Below are 19,541 nucleotides of genomic sequence, written 5' to 3' on the forward strand. Positions count from 1 at the left end.
GGCAACAACTCACCTATTTTTCACCACCTCCAGAATTACAGCTGTTACATCATATTGCTGAGGACACAAATCCTGCAGAAACTTGGAGGCTTGTAGGAACTGCAAGTCCTTGCAGCTTCTTGTGATTGATGTTTTCAAGAAATCAAATATCTGGAACATAAAATCATAGAGTGCGAGGAAATGATCTTTGAAATGGGATCTGTAAAGTCTTGGGTATGTTCCAGTAAGAGCTAATCTGCCAGAAGTTTTAGGTCTCCTTCTTTCACAGAACAAATACACCAACCTCAGTAAGTGCCTCAAGGAGGGTAACCTGCTGCCAGATGCACTTTGGGGTAACTACCACAGAGCCAAAACATTAGAAAAGGAAGGTATTGCTTCCCTTCCCACACTACAGCACTAGCCCACAGGAATCATGATTCTGGAAAATTCTGATAGTGCTCCAGGGTCTTTTACAGTATTAAGTAAACCATAATGTACCTCTAACTGGCTCCCTGTGAGCATTCTGAAGCCACTTTTACCCAGATTCTGATATGACTATAACTTAATTCTTCCTTTCTGTTACAAGAAAGTGCAGGGTACAATCCCATTAAAGTTCCTGCGTATTTATCTCATACGTACCTGCTCTTGCAGTCTGTGTTTCACTGCAATTGAAAGCAAAAGGGCCACACTGAAGGGACACAGGGCTTTACCGGGGTCCTTCTGTTGCTCAGTCTAGAAAACAGTAAGCTACTTCAACTGCAAGACCTCACAAGCTGAAGAAAGCTACCAAGCTCATATCACACTGCTGTTGTGGTACAGAAAAGAACACAGCTCTTTACACTTAACACTTCATAATATCATAAAATGATCATAACATGATTCAACCCCTTCTAAAGACAACCAGCACTGATTGTAAAAGCCTTGCTTCAACACCTTCAAAAACAGTGCCTGTTCAATCTTTGCCATACCTTTAGATGTTTGATTAGTTCCTCGCCAATGTCCTGATCCAGGTTGATAGCAGAAACAATGTGGAGAATAACAGTACCTTCCACATGGCGGAGCTGGTCTAGGGGCAGCGTGGCTACCTCAAGGTCTGCTGATCTGTAAGGTTCATCAGAAAACAAACAAACAAAAAAACTTTAAGAAAACCACCAAGGCATCCAATGCCATAGATTATTTTTTAAGTGTCAAGAAGTATCTATTTGTTTAAGATTTGACAGCTCACGTATAAGGAATATTGAGAGGACAAAGGTTACTACGTGGGTATTTGCAGTCAAGAAAGGGCATGACAGAGAAGAACTTACTGTGGAACCCTCTGTTCTTCTTTTTGTCTCTTGTCCAGCTGATTGAAAAAACTGATGATTCCTTCTAAAACAGTTTTTTTACTGCCCTGTAAGGTAGAACATTATATTAAGCAAATACACGGTCTGCAGGATCCCCAGAAGAACACCACTCTATTCTTACACCAATTACAAACATCCTGGTATTCTTTATCACCCTTCATAAATTGCTGAGGTAGGGGAATGCTCTTATCCCACTTCTAAGTGAAGTTACTTGGTTCAGTCTGTCTACTTCTTTTGATTGCAATTATTGAAGAGTCGCAACAAATTGAATATCTCAAGTGTTTTTTTTTGTTGGTGAAAGATCCTTTCCAACTGATAAATTAGGAAGGCTTTCAAACTCCTAACCTTATTTCTGTCATTACATTTTGGCTAATGGATACAAATGACGTCCTGTAACAGACAGGTAATTTGTCATTGTTTTGATCATGTACTTTGGCATGTACTTGGTCACAAATAAAGCAAAAGAGCCAGAACACCAATGAAGGACAGGTATGTACCTGGCAGCCTCTGCCTGCTGGACAAGCACAGGAGGTGAGGTGTTTCTAATACAAATCAAACTACAATCCAGAAGAGAGTCACACTGCACAAGCTGTTGTTTTAATAGAAATAAGCAGATCACAGTGAGCAAAGGCACACTTAAAAATACTGAAGACAATCCAGTCTGCTACCTCCTGGCTCTGAGGTCATCCCTTATTTCCCAAAGGTTTGCTCTTACAAGCAAGAACAAAATTGTATCTTCCTCTGAGCTCTTCCAAGCTAAAGATAGAGGAAAAAAACCAACAAAACCAAATAAACTGATGATGTCCTGCTCTTTACAGCACAATGAGAGCAATCAGAGTTCTCTGAAATTCAGCCCATGTCTCAGCCTGCATATACTTTTCCTCATGATACATGCTCAGGGAGAGACCAGCTCCCATAAACTCTTACCTTTGCAGAAAGCAGCAGCAGCTGATAGACCAGGGGGGGTATTTCCTGCAGGTCTAATTTGGAGAACATCCTAAGGACCTTTTCCACCACAAACTGCAGCTCCTCTCCTGAGAGTGGAATATCCCTGTTGAATCAAAGATGCAGCCTAATCATTTTTATTCATTTCCTTCAGAATCCTGCAGCAGATTCAATCCATAACAGCTCCCAAAGTCCTCGTCAGAACATACTGCTAATTTGTCAAAGCTCACAAGTGGAAAATCACAATCCCACTCAAAAGGCATTTACAAGCACACAGCCACTGGTTGGTCTGCAACTCAGAGCACTAAAAACATTCCCTATAGTACTGGGCGTACAAAGGAAAATACAACAGAAGTCTCTGCTCTTAAGCTGCCAATAGCCACCAAACATGGGGCTGTGAGAAGCTGGGAAGCATGCTATGCTCAGAGCAGTCTTTGGAGCATGCTTGCCCAGATGTGTTTTGTATCCACACAGATCTGATGTGGACGTTCACTGACCAAAGCAGTCATGGAGCTGCGCCTGGTATGTCCAAACTGTTCTTTTCTCCAAACTACATGTGAAACAGGACACAGACATACCTGCAGCACAAAAAAGCATTGATGCTTGCTAAAGGGAAACAGAATTACCTGAACATGTTGGCAAGATGTATTACACACTGAGGATCCCACCTGGTAAAATAAGCATTTGTCAGAAAACTGAGAGGAAGTAGAATTATTTTTTACCCCTTGTATAATCAATGAGTGATGTTATAATTATGAAATATACAAGAGAGTTTGGCCAAGCAGGTTATTACACTAAAAAAAGAATAGATCCAAAAGGAAGAATCTCCAGAAAAGATCCTTCCCCACTGGTAGTCAGCTCTTAAATGGGTCTAGGAGAGGTACAGCCCAGGCTCCACCCCTTCTGGCAGCACAGGTGAATTGCCTTCACCTGTGCTCCCATGGCTGACTCATTGCTCACCTCAGGTGATCAATCAGAGGTTCAGGCTGTGATTCAGCAGTTCCCATACACCACTTTATCCACTTTTCCTGTCTCCCATATCAAGATTAGAAGCCAGATTTTCAACCAGAATCACCACTGCCACCCTGATTATCCAGATTTAGAATGGTTCCAAACTGTCCTGGTCCTCACAATAACAAATGTCAAGAAAGGAATAAAACCTAGCATTTCCTGCAATCTGTTCATGAGACACTATTACAGAATCTGGAAATAGGGCATTTCCTCACCCTTCCAGCTAAAAAAGGGGCACAGATTCAATGATGTTAGAACAGGAAACAGGCAGTACCGCTGAACTCCTTCTCAAAGCATAACATGAAACACGTAACATGCCACAGAACTAAGAGGAGACAATAGGAATGTGGACATATCTAGTGACTGCAGATTTAACTCGCTCCATAACTGTAGGGCGTCAAAGGAAATTCTGTAAAAAGCCCAGATAAAAAAGGCACTGACTGATTTTTACACAAACTAAAGCATAGTGGAGCTGGCAGAGATAAACATACTTGCTGGAGCAGAGCGTATTTATCAGCTGTTTCTTAAATTCTTCCCCATTCAGTTCACCTGAAAAAACATGAGGCTTTTAGGAACCCACTTCAGAGGGAGTGAGGACAGACTGGGGAGAAGGAGATGAGAAGGGTTACCTTTCCCATAAGCCAGGCTCTCCTTAGAGTTGGACAATATTGTAAGAACAGTGGAAAACAACTCCAGGGATTTCCCATTAGACAGGATGCCTCCCTTAATAACTTCAACAAACAAGGTGGCAAGTTCAGCCAACGCATGGCCTGGCAACTGGCGAGCCTGGGAGGAGGTGGAATAACACTGAAGATGAGCACAGGAGAATTCCTTGCACATTTCCTGATTTGGTGAGCGTTTGGACAAGACAACATTTCCTACAGTGCAACATTTCTAAAAAATGAGTTAATCCCCAAGACCTCTATTTTATGCTGTCCTTCACAGAATGGAACAGTTAATCAAATAAATACAATTATGATTTTGGAGTTCAGATCTAAATATCCAGAGATCATATTACATGCAAGGCAAATTCCAAGACCAAAGCAGATCTGTGGATAGCACGTAGCTTATTTTCCTAAGAGGTCTGGTGAAGTGCCTCAGTTTGCTCACTAAAGGACCACAGGAAAGCCAGCCCAAATAAGCTCCTACCTCCAGCATCAGCAGCCCTATGATTTCAGACACTTTGCCTACATGTAGATCTCCTGATTCCACAAGCGGGACACAGTGCTTGTAAACCTGCAGCCTCCTGAGAACACCACTTTGCTGGGAACATGGGGAGCCTTATCATGAGAAAATAAAGAACAAGAAAAGAGTTATACAAGGAACAACATGTCACTACATAGGAAATTTACAGGGCTAAACTGTCACCCTACTGCAGCTCCCTTGTTTATATATTTGACAGAACAGATTAAAAAAAAAGAGTAGAGGAAATGAGAATCTCTAGGATAAAACAGCTGGAAAACTCAGCTCTGTTATCACACTCTTTGGTTTTCTCAACTTGCTGCCCAGTCAGGAAGCACCAACGTTTTGAGAAGAATTTGCTTGGCACTTCAGTTTCAGCTGGCCAGTTCTGTTCTAGTGAAAGACACCTAAAGGCTCCCAGAAGAAAATCCCATATGGAATCACAGAATGGCTCGGGTTGGAAGGGACATTAAAACCCACCCAGCTCCAACCCCCTGCCATGGGCTGGGGGCAGCTCAGGCTACCAAGGGCCCCATCCAACCTGGCCTTGAGCACCTCCAGAGATGGGATAACTCTCTGGGCAGCTGTGCCAGTGCCTCACCGCCTTCTTAATGAAAAAAAAAACAAAAACCCTAACATCTAACCTAGACCTCCCCTCTTTTAGTTTAAAGCCATTCCCTCTCACCTCCCCTCTTCCCTATCAGGCCCTGTCCCCACCAGCCCCCAGACGCATCACCCACCTCTGAAGATCCCCCTGAGCAGCGCTGCCGTCTCCCTGCCCCTCAGGGCCTGCCTCGTCACCATGTCACCCAGCTGCAAGAGAAGGCCGCGCCGTGAGCCGCCCCGACTCGAGAGCAGGAGAAGCCGCTCCCCGCCCTCCTGACAGAGCCGGCGGAGCACCCCCTCCCCCAGGCACCTCGCCCTCCGCCAAGCCCTGAAGAGCCTCCTGGAGCCGCTCGGGGCTCTCCTCGGCCGCCAGCTGCAGGATGCGCTGCGCCATGGCGCGGTCGCTGTCATCCGCCGCAGCACCGAAATTCCCGCCCGGAAGTGCCGCTCGTCGCCATGGCAACAATTCCCTACCCGCCCCCCCCCCGTACGTCACTTCCGTTGTCCGCGAGAGCTGCGTACGCCCGTGCCTGCCGGATCCGCGGGTTCGAATCCCGCGTGCGGTGCGGGGCGATCCCCGGGCACAAAGCGCCCATTGAGGTCCCCTTCGCGGAGCCGTCCTGGCCACTGTGAAGGGTTTCACGTGGGCACGATCCGCTGGCGCCAGGCCGGGCACGGGGCACGAGGGGCCCTGTGCAGCGTTAGCAATCCCTAAATCCGCGTGTTACAAAACATGCCTTGTGTAAGCCCCTTCCTCCGCTCCCCCAAATCCCCAGAGCAGCGGGAGAGCGGCCAAGGCCCGGCCTCAATGGGCTCCTGTTCTCATTTCCCATCTCAGCTTCACCCACGGGTCTGGGGGAGCACACAGTGTGGCACTAACCCCACAGAGACACCCCTGAAGGCCCCATTTGGCCGCCACCCCCACACCTCTCCCCCACGTTGTGCCCACATCCCAAAGGCTGACTGCTCTCCAGCACTGGAAGCTCCACCTGTGGTCCACGTCCCACCACCATCCCTGCACCCTCACCCGGCTCCTGGGGCCGGTGCAGGGGGTGGCAGGCTGCCCACCCCTGGCCCCGCACTAATGAGCACAGTTACACAATGGGAAGCTTTTATACACCCTTAATCGGGCCCAGCATCCCGCCCCTCTGTGCGCCCTCCGGTCCTCCTGCTCCCTCCTTCCCTCTCCCCATCAGCCTTTTGGAAGGCTTTAGTGGGGTTTCCTGCCTGGTTTACGCGGACTTAGTGATAAAGCTGCAGTGAGTTGATGCCTTGTGACGGCCTAATCCCAACCCGGTGACTCTACAAAGCTTTCGCTGGGATTTCGTGCTGCTCCACTCTGCTCCTGCTGCCCAGCCCCGCTCCAGCAGCCCCCAGGCCCTCAACCTCCACGGACAGTTTGGTTCCCTGACCCTGGTGAGTATGGGGACAACGCACACCTCAAACATCGGCAGTGGGTGCCATAACCTGGACTTCCCTGACCTCCAGAGATGGGTTTGATTTTGGGGTCTCAAATAATGGGGTGCTTGCGAGGGGAACCCTAGGAGGCATTGGGACACATGGCAGAGACATCTCTGACACGGGCTGAGCAGCAGGAATGGTGCTGGGGTGGTGATGAGGAGGGTGGCCTTCCTTCTCATTTGTCTGCATTAAGAGGAAGAAGACGAAGGAATTGCCTGAAGGTTTTCTGCATTGCCCTCAAACAAAAGCGCAGACAGTAAGCCTTGGAGGGGTGAGGGAAGAGTCCCAGGGCCAAGGGAAGCATTTGAGACCCCATTTGCTCAATAGGACTGTGGCAGTGCCAGGATTCATTGGGCTGGCATGAGGTGCATTGGCAACCATGGGACAGCCCAACAAGCCAGGTCTTTGGTATCTTGTCCTGTGCTGCTCTGGATGCAGGCAGAGGTGAATTCATGAGGCTGTGGAACCCACAGAAACCCAGGGATGTCTCTGCCCACAGCTTCCCATCAAAAGAAAAAATGCTGAAGACATCAGATGATCAATACTCATTTATGCTGCAAAGAGTCCTGGTGTTTCTCAAGCACTTTCACTGTCCATCAGGCTTTTAGCACATCCTCTGTGGGGACTGGGCAAGAGGGATGGGGCACCAAGATTACAAAGTCTTCAGATACACACAGGTAATCCCTCCTTTTCTCTTCCAGAATACTGCAGCTGATCAAGGCTAAAAGAAGACATGTCTGCTGTTGTGAGTACTGCCCCATCCCTATCTCATTGCACTACTTGTGTGCAACTCTGTCCTTCCCTAGAGTGACCTGCAAGGCACCGGGGCTGTCCCCAGCCTTGTGGGGCAGGGAGATGGGGAGCTGTCAGGAGAGGATGCCTGATGCCCCTCATCCTCTCACCTCAGACGGGGACCTTCCGCATTGTCTCAGAAGAGGAGCAGGCACTGCGCACCAAACTGGAGCGCCTCACCACCAAGGACCACGGCCCTGTTTTTGGGAGGTGCCAGCAGATCCCCCCTCACACCCTGCAGAAGGTGAGGCGTGGCCCTACTGTGAGTAGGGCACAATGGGGGGGATGTGCTCTGACCACACTGCTTTTTGGTGCCAAAATGCACCCTGGGTTGCTGGGTCCGGTGGCCCTGTGGGGTGCCTGGGTCCTCAGGGCATTGTGTGGGTGCTGAGGGCCCCATCCTGACTCTCCCCCAGGCAAAAGATGAGCTGAATGAGACTGAGGAGCAGAGAGAGGCAGCAGTCAGAGCACTGCGGGAGCTGGTGCAGGAGCGGGCCGGCAGCGAGGATGTCTGCAAGGCAGTGGCTGAGAAGGTGCAGGGGAAGGATGATTCCTTCTTCCTCCGCTTCATCCGTGCCCGCAAGTTTGATGTGCACAGGGCCTATGACCTGCTGAAAGGTGGGGGTCCTCTGGCAGCTCCTTGCCTCTTTCCAGTACCTCCCAGCTGTCCCTGGGCTGGGCTGGCAGGGACAGGGAGTAAGGAGGCCATTGGCTGGGTCCATTCTATTCCTATTTGCTTCTGCCAGGCGGATAATGAGTTGCAATTATCAGTGCTGGCTCCCAAATGAGCTGTTTTGTTCACCCAGATTTTCCCAGGACGTTTCCATATTTCATGCCCACGCGGTGCCAAGTGGGGGGGAGCAGAGGCGGGGAGCTCCCCCAGCACTCCCCTGGCTTCGTGATGGGCAAGCAGCTGCTGTCCTGCCCAGCTCCTATCTCTCCCCAGGCTATGTGAACTTCCGCCAGCAATACCCCGAACTCTTTGACAACCTGACCCCCGAGGCTGTGCGCAGCACCATTGAGGCGGGCTACCCCGGCATCCTGGCCAGCAGGGACAAATATGGGCGGGTAGTGATGCTCTTCAACATCGAGAACTGGGACTATGAGGAGATCACCTTCGATGAGGTCAGCCCAAGCCATTGCTCCCTCAATAGTTCTGCTCCTGGGGCTGTCCTGCTGAGCAGAGCATCCCTTACACACACATTTGTATGGGCACACATAACTTCCATCCATCCAGGTTTATGCAGAACTTTGAATTTATCCTTCCAGGGGAATCTGGTCTATCTCAAAGATTTCCCCTTCTTTCTTTCTGATGCAGGGCACAGTTGGGGTGTGTATCTCCCATTCTAGATGACACAGTGAAGGGAGGCATCACAGCATTAGATCAGGGTGCTTTAGATAGGAAAGACCTGAGGGCAGAGTTGGAAACTGGCACACAGAATGGAAAAGGCTTCTTGGCAAAAAGACCTTCAAGCATGAGATCACAAGTTCTTCCAGCTCTGTTTTCTGCTCAGCCCTAAATTTGCTGGCACTGCATCAGAGCACTGACCCAGATGCGAGATACCTTGAGAGAGTGGTTGAGCATCCTCCGCAGTGCCCCCTGCTCTGAAGCTTTGGGGCTGCCTGGGACAACCAGCTGAAGTTGAGCAGACCCAGACTAATGTTCCACAGGAACCTCCTGAGGTCTAAGGGAGGTGAGACCTTGCAGTCACACTAATAGCAGACCCTGCTGTCTCTCCTCTCAACCAGATCCTTCGTGCCTACTGTGTTATCTTGGAGAAACTGCTGGAAAATGAAGAGACCCAGATCAATGGGTTCTGCATCATTGAGAACTTCAAGGGCTTCACCATGCAGCAGGCATCAGGGATCAAACCCTCTGAGCTCAAGAAGATGGTGGACATGCTACAGGTGAGGTGGAAAAGACTGTGCCTAGGGCTAGCAAGGGTTTTGGACTGCCACTACTGCTACCATGAGAAAACATCATGGAAAGCCTGTTTTTCATGTGATCCTGTGAAATGGGAGCAATGAGCCATCCAGGAGGCTCTGCAGCTTCCCTGGTGCTCTGAGGACTGGGACAGCTGCTCCTCTGGGATCCTGTTGTTCATCAGAATAAGAAAGGGATGATGGAAGGGAAAATGGGAGGCTGAGGAAGGGGAGCAGAGGCAGTGCCAGGGTTTCTTTTGCAGTTGTTCCTCCTCTCTTGTCTTCTTGTGGCCAGCACAGTCTGTAACCAGCTATGTCTGGCTTTGGCACCCTAGGACTCCTTCCCAGCACGGTTCAAGGCTGTCCACTTCATCCACCAGCCCTGGTACTTCACCACTACCTACAATGTGGTCAAACCATTCCTGAAGAGCAAACTGCTGGAGAGGGTGAGCGTGGGGAAGGGCCTCATGGCAGAGGCTGGGTAAAGCAGTGTGGCTGGGGGGACAAACAGCTTTTGGAGACACGGGGACAAGCTTGGGCTGAGAGCAGCTGGTGGATGAGCTGGGTATGTCCCCTGGGAAGGGGAGCCTGCTGCTAGGCAATGAGAAAAGCAGGCAGCTCATCAGATCAGTGCTAGGGTCCCTCGGCCATTTCTTTGCTGTGGGCAGAGTCACCCATCTCTGCTGAGGGTTCCTCTTGTGCCAGGTGTTTGTGCACGGCGAGGAGCTGGAGTCCTTCTACCAGGAGATCGATGCTGACATACTGCCAGCAGACTTTGGTGGCAACCTGCCCAAGTACGACGGCAAAGCAACTGCAGAGCAGCTCTTTGGGCCCCGCATCGAAGCTGAAGACACGGCACTTTAAGTCAGGAGCTGCCCCCCTTCCCCTGTAAAATAAGATGAGAGGTGGTCCCCTAACCCCAACCACCACCATACCGTAGCAATGGATGAGTGTCTGCTCTGGGTGTGTTGCTCCGTGTCTGTTCCTGTCCCTAAACCTGGCAGCAGGCTGCCTGGCAGCGGCTGGGATGCAGTGAGCACATCCCTTGCTCTACTCCAGCCTTAGCCTTTACTTCTGTGGGGCAATACAGACAGAGAACACTGTCTCCACAGCCAGCTCTATGCGCCCACAGTTGTTCACTGGGGAGCAACACAGCCAGAAGCTGCCACGGCAGAAGCCCCTGCTAAGGGCTGGTTGAAACGTGTATGCAAAGAAATAAAGAAGAATTTAACAACAGTTGTCTCAGACATGGGTCAGTGGTTCTGTTATAGTGCTACCAAGACCAAGCAGTGGCACAGGCAGAGCTGAGCGCCCAATTCTTGCTATGCAGGACAGCCAGGGAGGAAGAACAGCAGCCACTGAGGGCAGGAGATGAATGCTAACCACAGAACAGCAGAAGACACACAGAATACCCTCCTAAATCCTCTAAAAGCCTTAACTAAGCTGCCTCTCCTAGCACTGCACCTGGCAGTGAGCTCAGATCTGAGTAGTTCAGGTCAGAAAAGCTCCATGAAAAGTAACCAAGGAGGCAGGGAAGGGCATAAGAGATCAGTGAGGAGTGGCAGCACCTGTAGCTTGGAGTCAGCAGGAGGCAAGTAATGGTGTGAAGAGGAGGAGGAAGTATCTCCCTGCCAGGGAAAGCAAAGTGTTCTTGGTTATAAACCAGAAGCTCTGAGGTGGTGAAGTAAAAAGTGGCTCGTGAAGGAGCTGATCAGATGCTGGACTTCTCACTTGGCCATCAGCCATGAGAACAGCAGGGCATGGAGAAGAGCAAGGGACTGCTGCCTGCCCAGGACTTGGTTGCCTTCCCTGTCAGCACAGCATGCCCCTTTCTCCCTCCCCCAGCTCTGCAGTTGCACACGAACGCCTTTCATTAGCAGAGCAAGGACCAGAGCCCATCCGCAGCGAGCTGAGGTGCAGAGTGCTGACAAGAGCTGCATTCATCAGGGCACTGGCTCAGGCTCAAACCAAACAGGATGTCTGCTCTGAAGCTGCTGGGAGGATGGGGCCTGTCTGGGCAGCCAACTGGGGGTAAATCCATTTTCTCCAGCCCCAGTTGATTCACTGAGCAGCATGGGACACACAGCAGTTCCCAGCCTGGGGCTGTGCCAGACTTGTGCTGCAAGGGCCCAGAAAAGGATTGAAAGGCACCTCTGGCTGTGCTGGGCCCTCCACAGGGCCAGCAGTCCCAGGGAAACAAGGTGTGACAACTATGCAGCCAGTGCAAACACAACAGCTTGCTTGGCAGGCAAAGCAATCACACCTCCTTTTCAAGACAAACAACCAAAGACAGTGCCACAGCAGCACTGCTCTTCATGCTGCAGTCCTTGCTCTGCTTCCTAGGACACAGAAAGCAGAGGAAGGCTCCATGTGGATCCAGCAGGGGAGTAGTGAGGGCTGGCACACCTGCCCTATGCTGTAACACAAAGCTCCTGGGCACTAATCCCACCTTCCTACTGCACGCTTTGGCTTTCCCTGAGGACAGTGAATCCCCCCTAGAGGCAGGGAGGAGGGCAAGATTATCATCTTGGCACAATATATTCCCATGTCAGACAATCTTTTCCAGAGGAAATCCTTTCCCAGAGGAAGAAATGGCTGCTTTATCTGTTGAGACTTTCCCACCACCAAAAACACTGTACACAGTGTAGCACTGGCTTCAATAAGTCCTTTATTTTTAAATAAAGAAATCCCACTGAATCAAAGATAACAAAATTACATTTTGTTTTGCAACGACCTCCATTTTACATCACACAGAAGAACAAAAATTAAAGAAAAAAATCAAAGACACTGTTTTATATATATTTATATATATATTTTAAAGGTAAACATCAGCAGATATAGAAAAATTGCATTGCTAGTTGCAAATCATCTCCCCTGCAGCTGTCAGCTTCAGAGAATCTGACTCAGAACATGGCAGCAGGAGGGTATCTCGGTATACAAGCTTTTTCAGGGCAGCATTTAGAGATTGTTCCAGAGTATAATTTTGCCAAATTGAGAACATTTTCACAGTAAACTGCACTGCTCACCGAGAACATCAGAAGTCACTCAGTCTGTTCTAACATGGCTGCATGGGCAACACGAGAAGAGCACAGGCCTGCCTTTCTGAGGGCTCCATGCACCCTCCAGTTTGGCATTTCAGAGAAAGGGCTCCTCTTACAAAGAATTTTTTCAAGAATTTCTAGTGATCTGTCATTGGGAAATAGGACGAGCTGTCAGAAAACATGCTCCTTTGGAAAGCTGCTGACTCGGGCTGAGCAGCAAGGTTTGGTTATATCAAATACAGGTTGTATTGTTGTATTCTTTGTTTTAAAAGACTTGCCTCAGAAGGGTCAGCATCTCCGCAGAACTGTAATGGAGATCTTAGAAGGAGATTCTGCATCTAATCAAAGCTCTTGCATGTCTGGTGACAGATGATGCAAGCTCATCATTCAGACAGCAGCAGAAAGGCTTTGTGTAGAGCCACCTAGTGGGATTGCTCCTCAATGGCATTAAAGTCATCTGGTTTAGGCAAGGCCATAGAGTGAGGAGGAGAGCGGTGGTCTTCATCCACAGGGCACACAGGGCCAGAGTTTTTTGAGAGTGTTATCAGACAGACATGGAAAAGGTTGTTAGACACCAACAGATGCAACCTGATAAATGCTGCCCTGGATTGCAGTGTTTTTGTCCATTGATTAACCAGCAAAATCAAGTGTTCAAAACAAGGTGCTCAAAATGGAATCGTTCAGGATAATCCCAGAAACAGTTTTGCTGCAGTGTGGAAAGCTGGCACCTGCTTGGACTCATTGACAGCACTTGTGTCTGAGCTTCCCTAAGAGCCGAGAGAAGTTCAGGCCACTATAAGAGACACTCCCAGCAATAAAAGGGGCACAGATACAAGGCAGCCCTTCCTTGGGCCTGTGTTGCTCTGAACCATTCTAAGCTTGGATAAAGCTCAGGAAGCCCTCACACCAAGACACGCTGTTTGCTTTTTGCCTGGGATTAGAAATCCCGACGGAAATACTGCTCAAGTCACTGTGGCTCTGGGACCTGCCCAACCAGCAGACCTGCCAGAATAAGGACACGGAGCAGGACTTGACAAGACACCCTTCACAACAAATGACTTACACATGCAGCACAAGACTAGGGCCTTTTCTGACCTCCTTGGAAAGGGCTGTGAAGAATTTCAATGAACTCCAGACAGATATTGTATTACTGAAGAAAAAACAACTTGGAAGCAATCCAGGTGACTGAACTGTTTGGCAATTATTTCCTGAAATTACTGCTCTGCTCTTTCGAGCTGTAGCCATCTTTAGCTATGCTGCTGAAGAGCTGATAGACACTAGAACTTTGGGGCTATATGGTAGAAAGTCACATATTAAGCTAACCCTCCCTCTATGACTTCATCTCTACGGCCAGAGGCAAATTTGAGGAGCAGAGCTGAAAAATGATCCACTGCTTATATACATTGCTATTTTAAGCATTAGAATAGGCTGCAACAAGTTGTAGGCTGTCCACAAAAGTCCTTTCAGTCAGCACACACTGGTACAGTGTGCATTGCCAGAGGTGTCTCACTGCCTGGTGTCTGAGAAATCCTTACTAGAAAGCAAAGCCCCAGAGCTCTGACACAGCTGTTACTGAAGTCTCCAGATACGCTGATGTCAAGGGAGAAGAAAAAGGGCAAGGCACCATGTGTCAAAGGGCTGCAGTCTAGGAACTTGTGACAGATCCAGGACAGATGACACACAAGTAGCTTGGCTAAATTCAATACTGGAGATAATAGTTCTTAATGTCCTTGCTTAATGCCCAGTCTTTGTAACCTGTATCTTTATAAACAAAGACCTGCAGAAAAGTGATCAGGAAAAGACTGCAGGGAGGTTCAAGTGTGTCTTTACAGTACAACCACAGCACTGCTGACCCATCTGAAAACACCTTCCATTTAGATTCCAACAAAGGATCATTAAATATGCTGGCAGATCTCATGGGACAGAAGCTGCAAGTTCCTTGTTTTCAGTACGAGCAGGTCCCAGCTGCTCACCAAGAAGCTTCAGATTTCTCCATACTCTAAGATGGTGGTTGGACCAGCCTAACCACCAACAAAATAACAGCTCTGCAACTTGCTATCTGATTGAGAGAGTCCTTATTCAAGTGCTACTTACAGAGATGGGAACAGAGAAAACTGCTAATGCATTTTCTAATCTCTGGAGCTAAACAGAGCTCAGGACAGATTCATCATGCTGGAGGCTTCAACTGCACTGCAAGGCAACACTGTAATGATCTAGAAGAACACACTTTGACAACCTCATTTGTTTTGACACAAGAGGAAAAAAGACAATTTCACCTCAAAGATGAAAAATTCATATTGCATTTAGGGTTCACTGGGCAAGTGAAGACCGTTTGCTGACATCACAAAGGTAGTACTGCCTTATTTCAGGAGAGAAAAGCAATTCAGGTTAGGATTGGACAAAGTCCCATCCTATCTGTTCTACTGGCACTAGATAGCATTGCCAGTAGCAAAATTTAGCACTGGATTTCTTTTTTTGAAGGTCTTTAGATAACATGCACTGCAGCTTACCTCTCTCTTCTCCTACTGCTTTCTTGAGATCTCCAAATTACTGCTGAAAGTTTGACAACATGAGTATTGCTTTGAAAAAGCAGCATCAAATTGGGTGGGATGGGAAGAACAGATTTTTACCGTTTCTACCTACATCAAGTCAGTGAGTTTCAGAAACCTTTGCAATCTACGCCGAAGCTCTTCCTTCTCAAACAAGCTACATTAGTTGGTCAAACCATAAGTGGTATGAATAGCTGTGAATGCAAGTGGAAAGCAAAAAACATCAATTGAGCAGGACAGACCTATATCACTTCTCTAGTTGAAAGTTTCAAAAATTTCACAGCACTTCTGAAATATGAAGGTATGGGTTGCAGGGCAGAAAGAAAGAGTATTCCTCAAAAAAAGTCCTAAAGCAAAATCTCGATTCAAAGCTACAGCTCTTGCTGCATTAAGAACTGCCCAGATGTTTACCTCATTGTTGGAAATATGTGCTTAAAAAGGTTTATGATTGACTGGCCATCTGCAATAGCAGCCAGATCAAAATAAAGGTGCATTTGAGGAAGTAACTTCTTCCAGTTTCAGAAACAAGAGAACCCTGTTTCAAAACCTGGTTTGTCAAGGATGATCTCCATTACAAAAAGGAAGGGGAAAAAGCTATTCAGGAAAACCTTTCCACAACAAAGATCTGCTTTCAGATGAACTGGCATGACTTGGTGGAAAAGCACTTTGTTACCTCAACTCAGAAGCAAGCAAACAATTCTCTTGTTCACTTGTACCTGTCATGTTCTGGATCAGTCAACAGCTGAACTGTTCCTTCAAGTTTGGGGTCCTGTGAAGGCAGGCAGAATTTCAGCCATTGTTCCTCTAAAGCTGTCTGGAATTGATATTCATCTCACAGCACAGTAAAGCTGGACTGAGACAGGACGTGAAGCATTTCAGAGATGGTACCTCTTGCCATGGGAAGAGCAGCTTTGCTTCCTCAGGGCAGACTGCTGTGACCTGTGTAAGCTACAGATGTAGTATATTATGAAAGCTGAAACATTTCTAAAGTTGTAATCCACTGGACAAAAAAAATATATATATACCCTACACACCTAAATTTATGCTGTATCCATTTGATGTCTACAAATGTTATTTATACTCTACTTCTGCTGAAGTGAGAATATATTTACGTCACATCCCGTGAGAATGACAGGAACAGTTACTTGAGCAAAAATCTGAATTTCCTGTGTGACAGATCTTACTGATATACACAGATGCAGTATGAATATAACAACACACACAAGATATCCATCAGCTAAGAATACTCTAACTCATGCCCTAAAATAGCTCTGAAGGAACACCCACAAGCATGACCAAGCATTGCAGCAGCTTTACTTGGCTGCATCTTTCCTTTAAGGAAGAAAAAAAAAAAAAAGGAAACCTTACTAACAAGGAGATAGCCACAGTTCATTGTAGCAGGCCAAGGGGTCTGGCCTAAGGCAAACTGAAAGGAATTTCCTGATATGATAACGCACCTTTGCTACAATCGTTAGGTTATTGCTTTATTAAAATAAAAACCTACCTCTGCAACCTACTGAATGAAGTTCAGGGACAAGGCAGTCCAGAAGGCTTATTCCCCCATATCACCACACTGAAGTCTTGCAGCTGGTTTCACTCAAACTATACACTAAAGTGCCTGAAACACAAACCAAGGCTAAAGCAATAAAGTGCTAATCGATGCAGGAAGCCTGACAGGAAAAGAGCTTCACTGACACTGTGATAAAGAAGTCCCGAGCATGGATTAATGAGTCAAGAATATTGACAGAACAAACTGTAAAAAAAAGATTTCCACCACAAATTTTCAGTCTCCAGATTGTCACAGGGCAACTTTCCTACCAAGGGATAAATGAGAGTCCTCAGTATTGGTCTTGGCTCAGACCATAACAGCCACTTGAGGGAAAAGCACAAGCGAGTATGCATCTTTCCTGCAAACAGCTATCACAATTCACTTTGCATGTGGAAACTAGAAGAGAATGTCTGGGTGTGTGAAAGGAATTCAAGTGAGGAGCCAGTAAAATCCTGCAGCATTTACATAGATATGGAAGTAGTTAGACAAAGATATAATTTTATTTACACAGGGCTAGACCCATCAGGTTCCCATCAACTGTAAGGCAAGTCATGTGTCTGAAAACATGCTTTGAATGTTAAGGGCAAGAATTTTTGGAATGATCTACCCTGATACAAGGGGAGTAAATTTAAATAGATATGTTCTCCCCTCACAGTTCAATCCCTAACACAGTACCTACTACAAAATACTCTTAAAACATATTGAGCTCACAAAAAGGTCCTGTAGATTCTTAATCAGAATCTTCCATTAGGAAGCCAGAGCCAGCTTTAAAAAGCCCTGTATCAAACAAGAAAACCATTACTAAAAATATGACTACATTTAAAAAGAAGCAAATGTGACAAGATGATTCGTCTGGTCTTGGTGTGAATATATGTTTACATTGAAACATTAACTGGCATTACCAGTCTGCAGCTTTCCTCTTTGTGGAATCCCAGTATAAAGATACCCCAACCCACAGATGAAGCATGGAGAAGTTAAGCATTTTCCACCTGACAGACTTGTATATCTGCACTCTTAGGAAGTAAAACATTCCCTTGAGATGGTGCAAGGCTGGTACTCCACTTGCAGTCAAGCATCTATTTTTTCAAGCCACAATTTAGTGGCACACAGTCTGGACCACTGACTGGCCTGTGGCTTGGTAGAGGGTTTTTCTAGTACTGGGACAGAGAAGAATTGTAGGTACCCTGCCATTTACATCTAACTATGCGCTGCAGATCAAGTTCTTGATCAGCTGGTGAAGTGATTTTGACATCTGAAACTTCTGCAAAGCAAGTTGTCTTCAACTCAATAACCCTGTAACAAGTCACAGTAAGCAATCTAATTCTTCAAGCAGAGCATAAATTACAAACCCAAGTGACAATGTAAGTGGAGATTCTCTGACCAGATATTAACCTCTGTTTTAACTCCAATTCAGAAGGAAACTTTGTGATCAAACCCCAGCCATACGATATCAAAAGGAACGGAAACCTGAAGCAGCAGGTAAGGGAACAAAGAGTTCCCAAAGGGGGAGATATACTGAAGTGATCCAGAGTCTTTGGGTCAATTACTCCTGGCCAGTTACTGCCTGCTCTGTGTCTGAGCAGTGAGACTTTGTCTTCTCCCACTGGCAGATGGCATTGGCATACTGCACCACAAGCTTATCCATCCAGGTAAGAGGCTCTGGGAATAGTACAGACCCCTCGAAAAAGCCCAGATGGCCTCCATGAAGGGGCAACACGTGCATGACATTTTCTCTTTTCTCTGTAAAACAACAAAAAAAAAGACATAGGTCCTGAACATTAGCATTTTTCAGCTGAGAACTAAACCATTTTAAGCTGTGATAATGAAGTCAATTCTTGGTATAGGATCTGAAACAACAGGAGCAATATTATGAAGCAGAAACAATGACCAAGGCCATGGCTAATCTGAGGTCAAAAGCACATAAGCTTACAATTTCACAGAACAAGACAGTCCACAGGAACCAATTCCAGCTGCCCAAGAAATGCTGCTGGCTAGGCCCTTATGGCAATACAGGTCACATCCTTCCATCTTTCATTCATACACTGAAACTAGGACCATCAGCGTCATGTCAAGCTACTCTAAAGCTCTGGCATATTAGCCACCTTAGTCCACGTACAGTGAGAAAATCCCTGTGCTTGGATCCATCTGGAAGCAGCTGAACATTAATTCACCCACCATAGCTTTCAAAAAGAATGAATCCTGTTTTCCTCCCTGTACACCCAATACTTGTGCAAAAAACCCCAGCAACCAGCTCCTTCTCTTGAGCTTCTAAAGGTTATTTGCCTTTTTCTTGGCTGAAGATAACTGACAAAACTTCTTTTCAAAGGAGATATCTTAGCTGATTATCAAATAATGCAACTATGAATGCGCTCCTTCATCAACTGCAACCCCCCTTCTACTAAATCTCAGTGAGTAATGAAGACATGAGGAAGCATTTTTTTCATCTCCAAGAATGTAACCTGAATATAAACTGCTGGCAATCGACATAAGCTGAAACAGCAGAAGATGCCAGAAAGGAGGACTCAAGTTCTTCCTGCTTGTGGTTGGCTGCATTAGTTCTAGTAACTGGTGTTTTAAAGAGGCTTAGTATACTTCCCACAGGATTACAAGCGTAAGAAGACAAGTGGAGCTGCTTTGTAATCATGGATCATGAGGAGATGTGGGAGATGCAGGTACACAAATATGCACTCCCAGAGCAGACTGCTTCAACATACCTGAAAGAGCTCTTGGAATTGATAGAAGGCTCTCATGCACAAGAGGGTCATCAGCAGCATTAACCAGCAGAAGAGGAACGTAGATCTATATCCAGAAACAAAGTAGAAGAGAAAAAATAGTAAGGGGGTGGTATTTGAATTTCTATTAATTGTTAAAGCATCTTATTTTGGCTCAATTCAGACATCTTATTTCAGAGTTATCCTGTACCTGAAAAACCATCAGGAAAGCAAAGTTAAAAATAAAGAGTTGTGGCTTTTTACTTGTGGAGTACTCAGTAGCCCTTGAATATTATTTTTCCAAATCAATGGTATTAAAAAAGAGAAAGGAGTGTAACAGAGCAGATGCAGATTGAGTCACAGATTTTCCCCATTCTTGGAATTCAAATAGTCACACCCTTTCTGCTCTGCACTGTTTTGCACACCAGGCAACTAATGCCAGCTTTGTT

The 19,541-nt window shown here is 46.9% G+C and overlaps 3 protein-coding genes across 9 annotated transcripts in view; 1 reads left to right on the forward strand and 2 right to left on the reverse strand.

The window, feature by feature from the left end:
• Window positions 1-5,521, reverse strand: part of FANCI (FA complementation group I) — a 23,177-nt gene extending 17,656 nt beyond the window's left edge. For both annotated transcript variants that reach the window (XM_090149007.1, XM_031587730.2), the window contains exons 1-11: window positions 5,377-5,521; window positions 5,201-5,273; window positions 4,428-4,558; window positions 3,908-4,064; window positions 3,770-3,827; window positions 2,894-2,935; window positions 2,250-2,373; window positions 1,284-1,369; window positions 948-1,080; window positions 619-711; window positions 14-150 (exon numbers count right to left, since the gene is read on the reverse strand). In XM_090149007.1, the coding sequence (XP_090005133.1) occupies window positions 14-150; window positions 619-711; window positions 948-1,080; window positions 1,284-1,369; window positions 2,250-2,373; window positions 2,894-2,935; window positions 3,770-3,827; window positions 3,908-4,064; window positions 4,428-4,558; window positions 5,201-5,273; window positions 5,377-5,460 (1,118 nt within the window). In that variant the 5' untranslated portion in view covers window positions 5,461-5,521. The remainder of the gene's footprint in view (window positions 1-13; window positions 151-618; window positions 712-947; window positions 1,081-1,283; window positions 1,370-2,249; window positions 2,374-2,893; window positions 2,936-3,769; window positions 3,828-3,907; window positions 4,065-4,427; window positions 4,559-5,200; window positions 5,274-5,376) is intronic.
• Window positions 5,522-5,569: 48 nt separating this feature from the next.
• Window positions 5,570-10,590, forward strand: RLBP1 (retinaldehyde binding protein 1). 3 transcript variants are annotated; one of them, XM_090149011.1, is made up of 9 exons: window positions 5,570-5,611; window positions 6,377-6,482; window positions 7,229-7,272; window positions 7,435-7,563; window positions 7,736-7,937; window positions 8,266-8,444; window positions 9,069-9,227; window positions 9,578-9,688; window positions 9,948-10,590. In XM_090149011.1, exons 3-9 carry the CDS (start codon window positions 7,261-7,263, stop codon window positions 10,104-10,106), a joined length of 951 nt encoding a protein of 316 aa, XP_090005137.1. In that variant the 5' UTR covers window positions 5,570-5,611; window positions 6,377-6,482; window positions 7,229-7,260; the 3' UTR covers window positions 10,107-10,590. The 3 variants fall into 3 exon arrangements, with proteins under 3 accessions (XP_090005137.1, XP_090005136.1, XP_031443883.1); XM_090149010.1 differs by lacking the exon at window positions 5,570-5,611 and having other exon boundaries at window positions 6,230-6,482; XM_031588023.2 differs by lacking the exons at window positions 5,570-5,611; window positions 6,377-6,482; window positions 7,229-7,272 and having other exon boundaries at window positions 7,411-7,563.
• A 1,289-nt stretch (window positions 10,591-11,879) lies between these two features.
• The window catches only part of ABHD2 (abhydrolase domain containing 2, acylglycerol lipase), a 39,557-nt gene continuing 31,895 nt past the window's right edge, over window positions 11,880-19,541 (reverse strand). For all 4 annotated transcript variants that reach the window (XM_031587732.2, XM_031587734.2, XM_031587733.2 and 1 more), the window contains 2 exons: window positions 19,096-19,180; window positions 11,880-18,121 (listed from right to left, as the gene is read on the reverse strand). In XM_031587732.2, coding sequence (XP_031443592.1) covers window positions 17,925-18,121; window positions 19,096-19,180 — 282 coding nt within the window. In that variant the 3' untranslated portion in view covers window positions 11,880-17,924. The remainder of the gene's footprint in view (window positions 18,122-19,095; window positions 19,181-19,541) is intronic.

The sequence above is a fragment of the Phasianus colchicus genome, chromosome 12 (genome assembly GCF_987193195.1).
Source record: "Phasianus colchicus chromosome 12, bPhaCol1.hap1.1, whole genome shotgun sequence".
NCBI classification, from domain to species: domain Eukaryota; kingdom Metazoa; phylum Chordata; class Aves; order Galliformes; family Phasianidae; genus Phasianus; species Phasianus colchicus.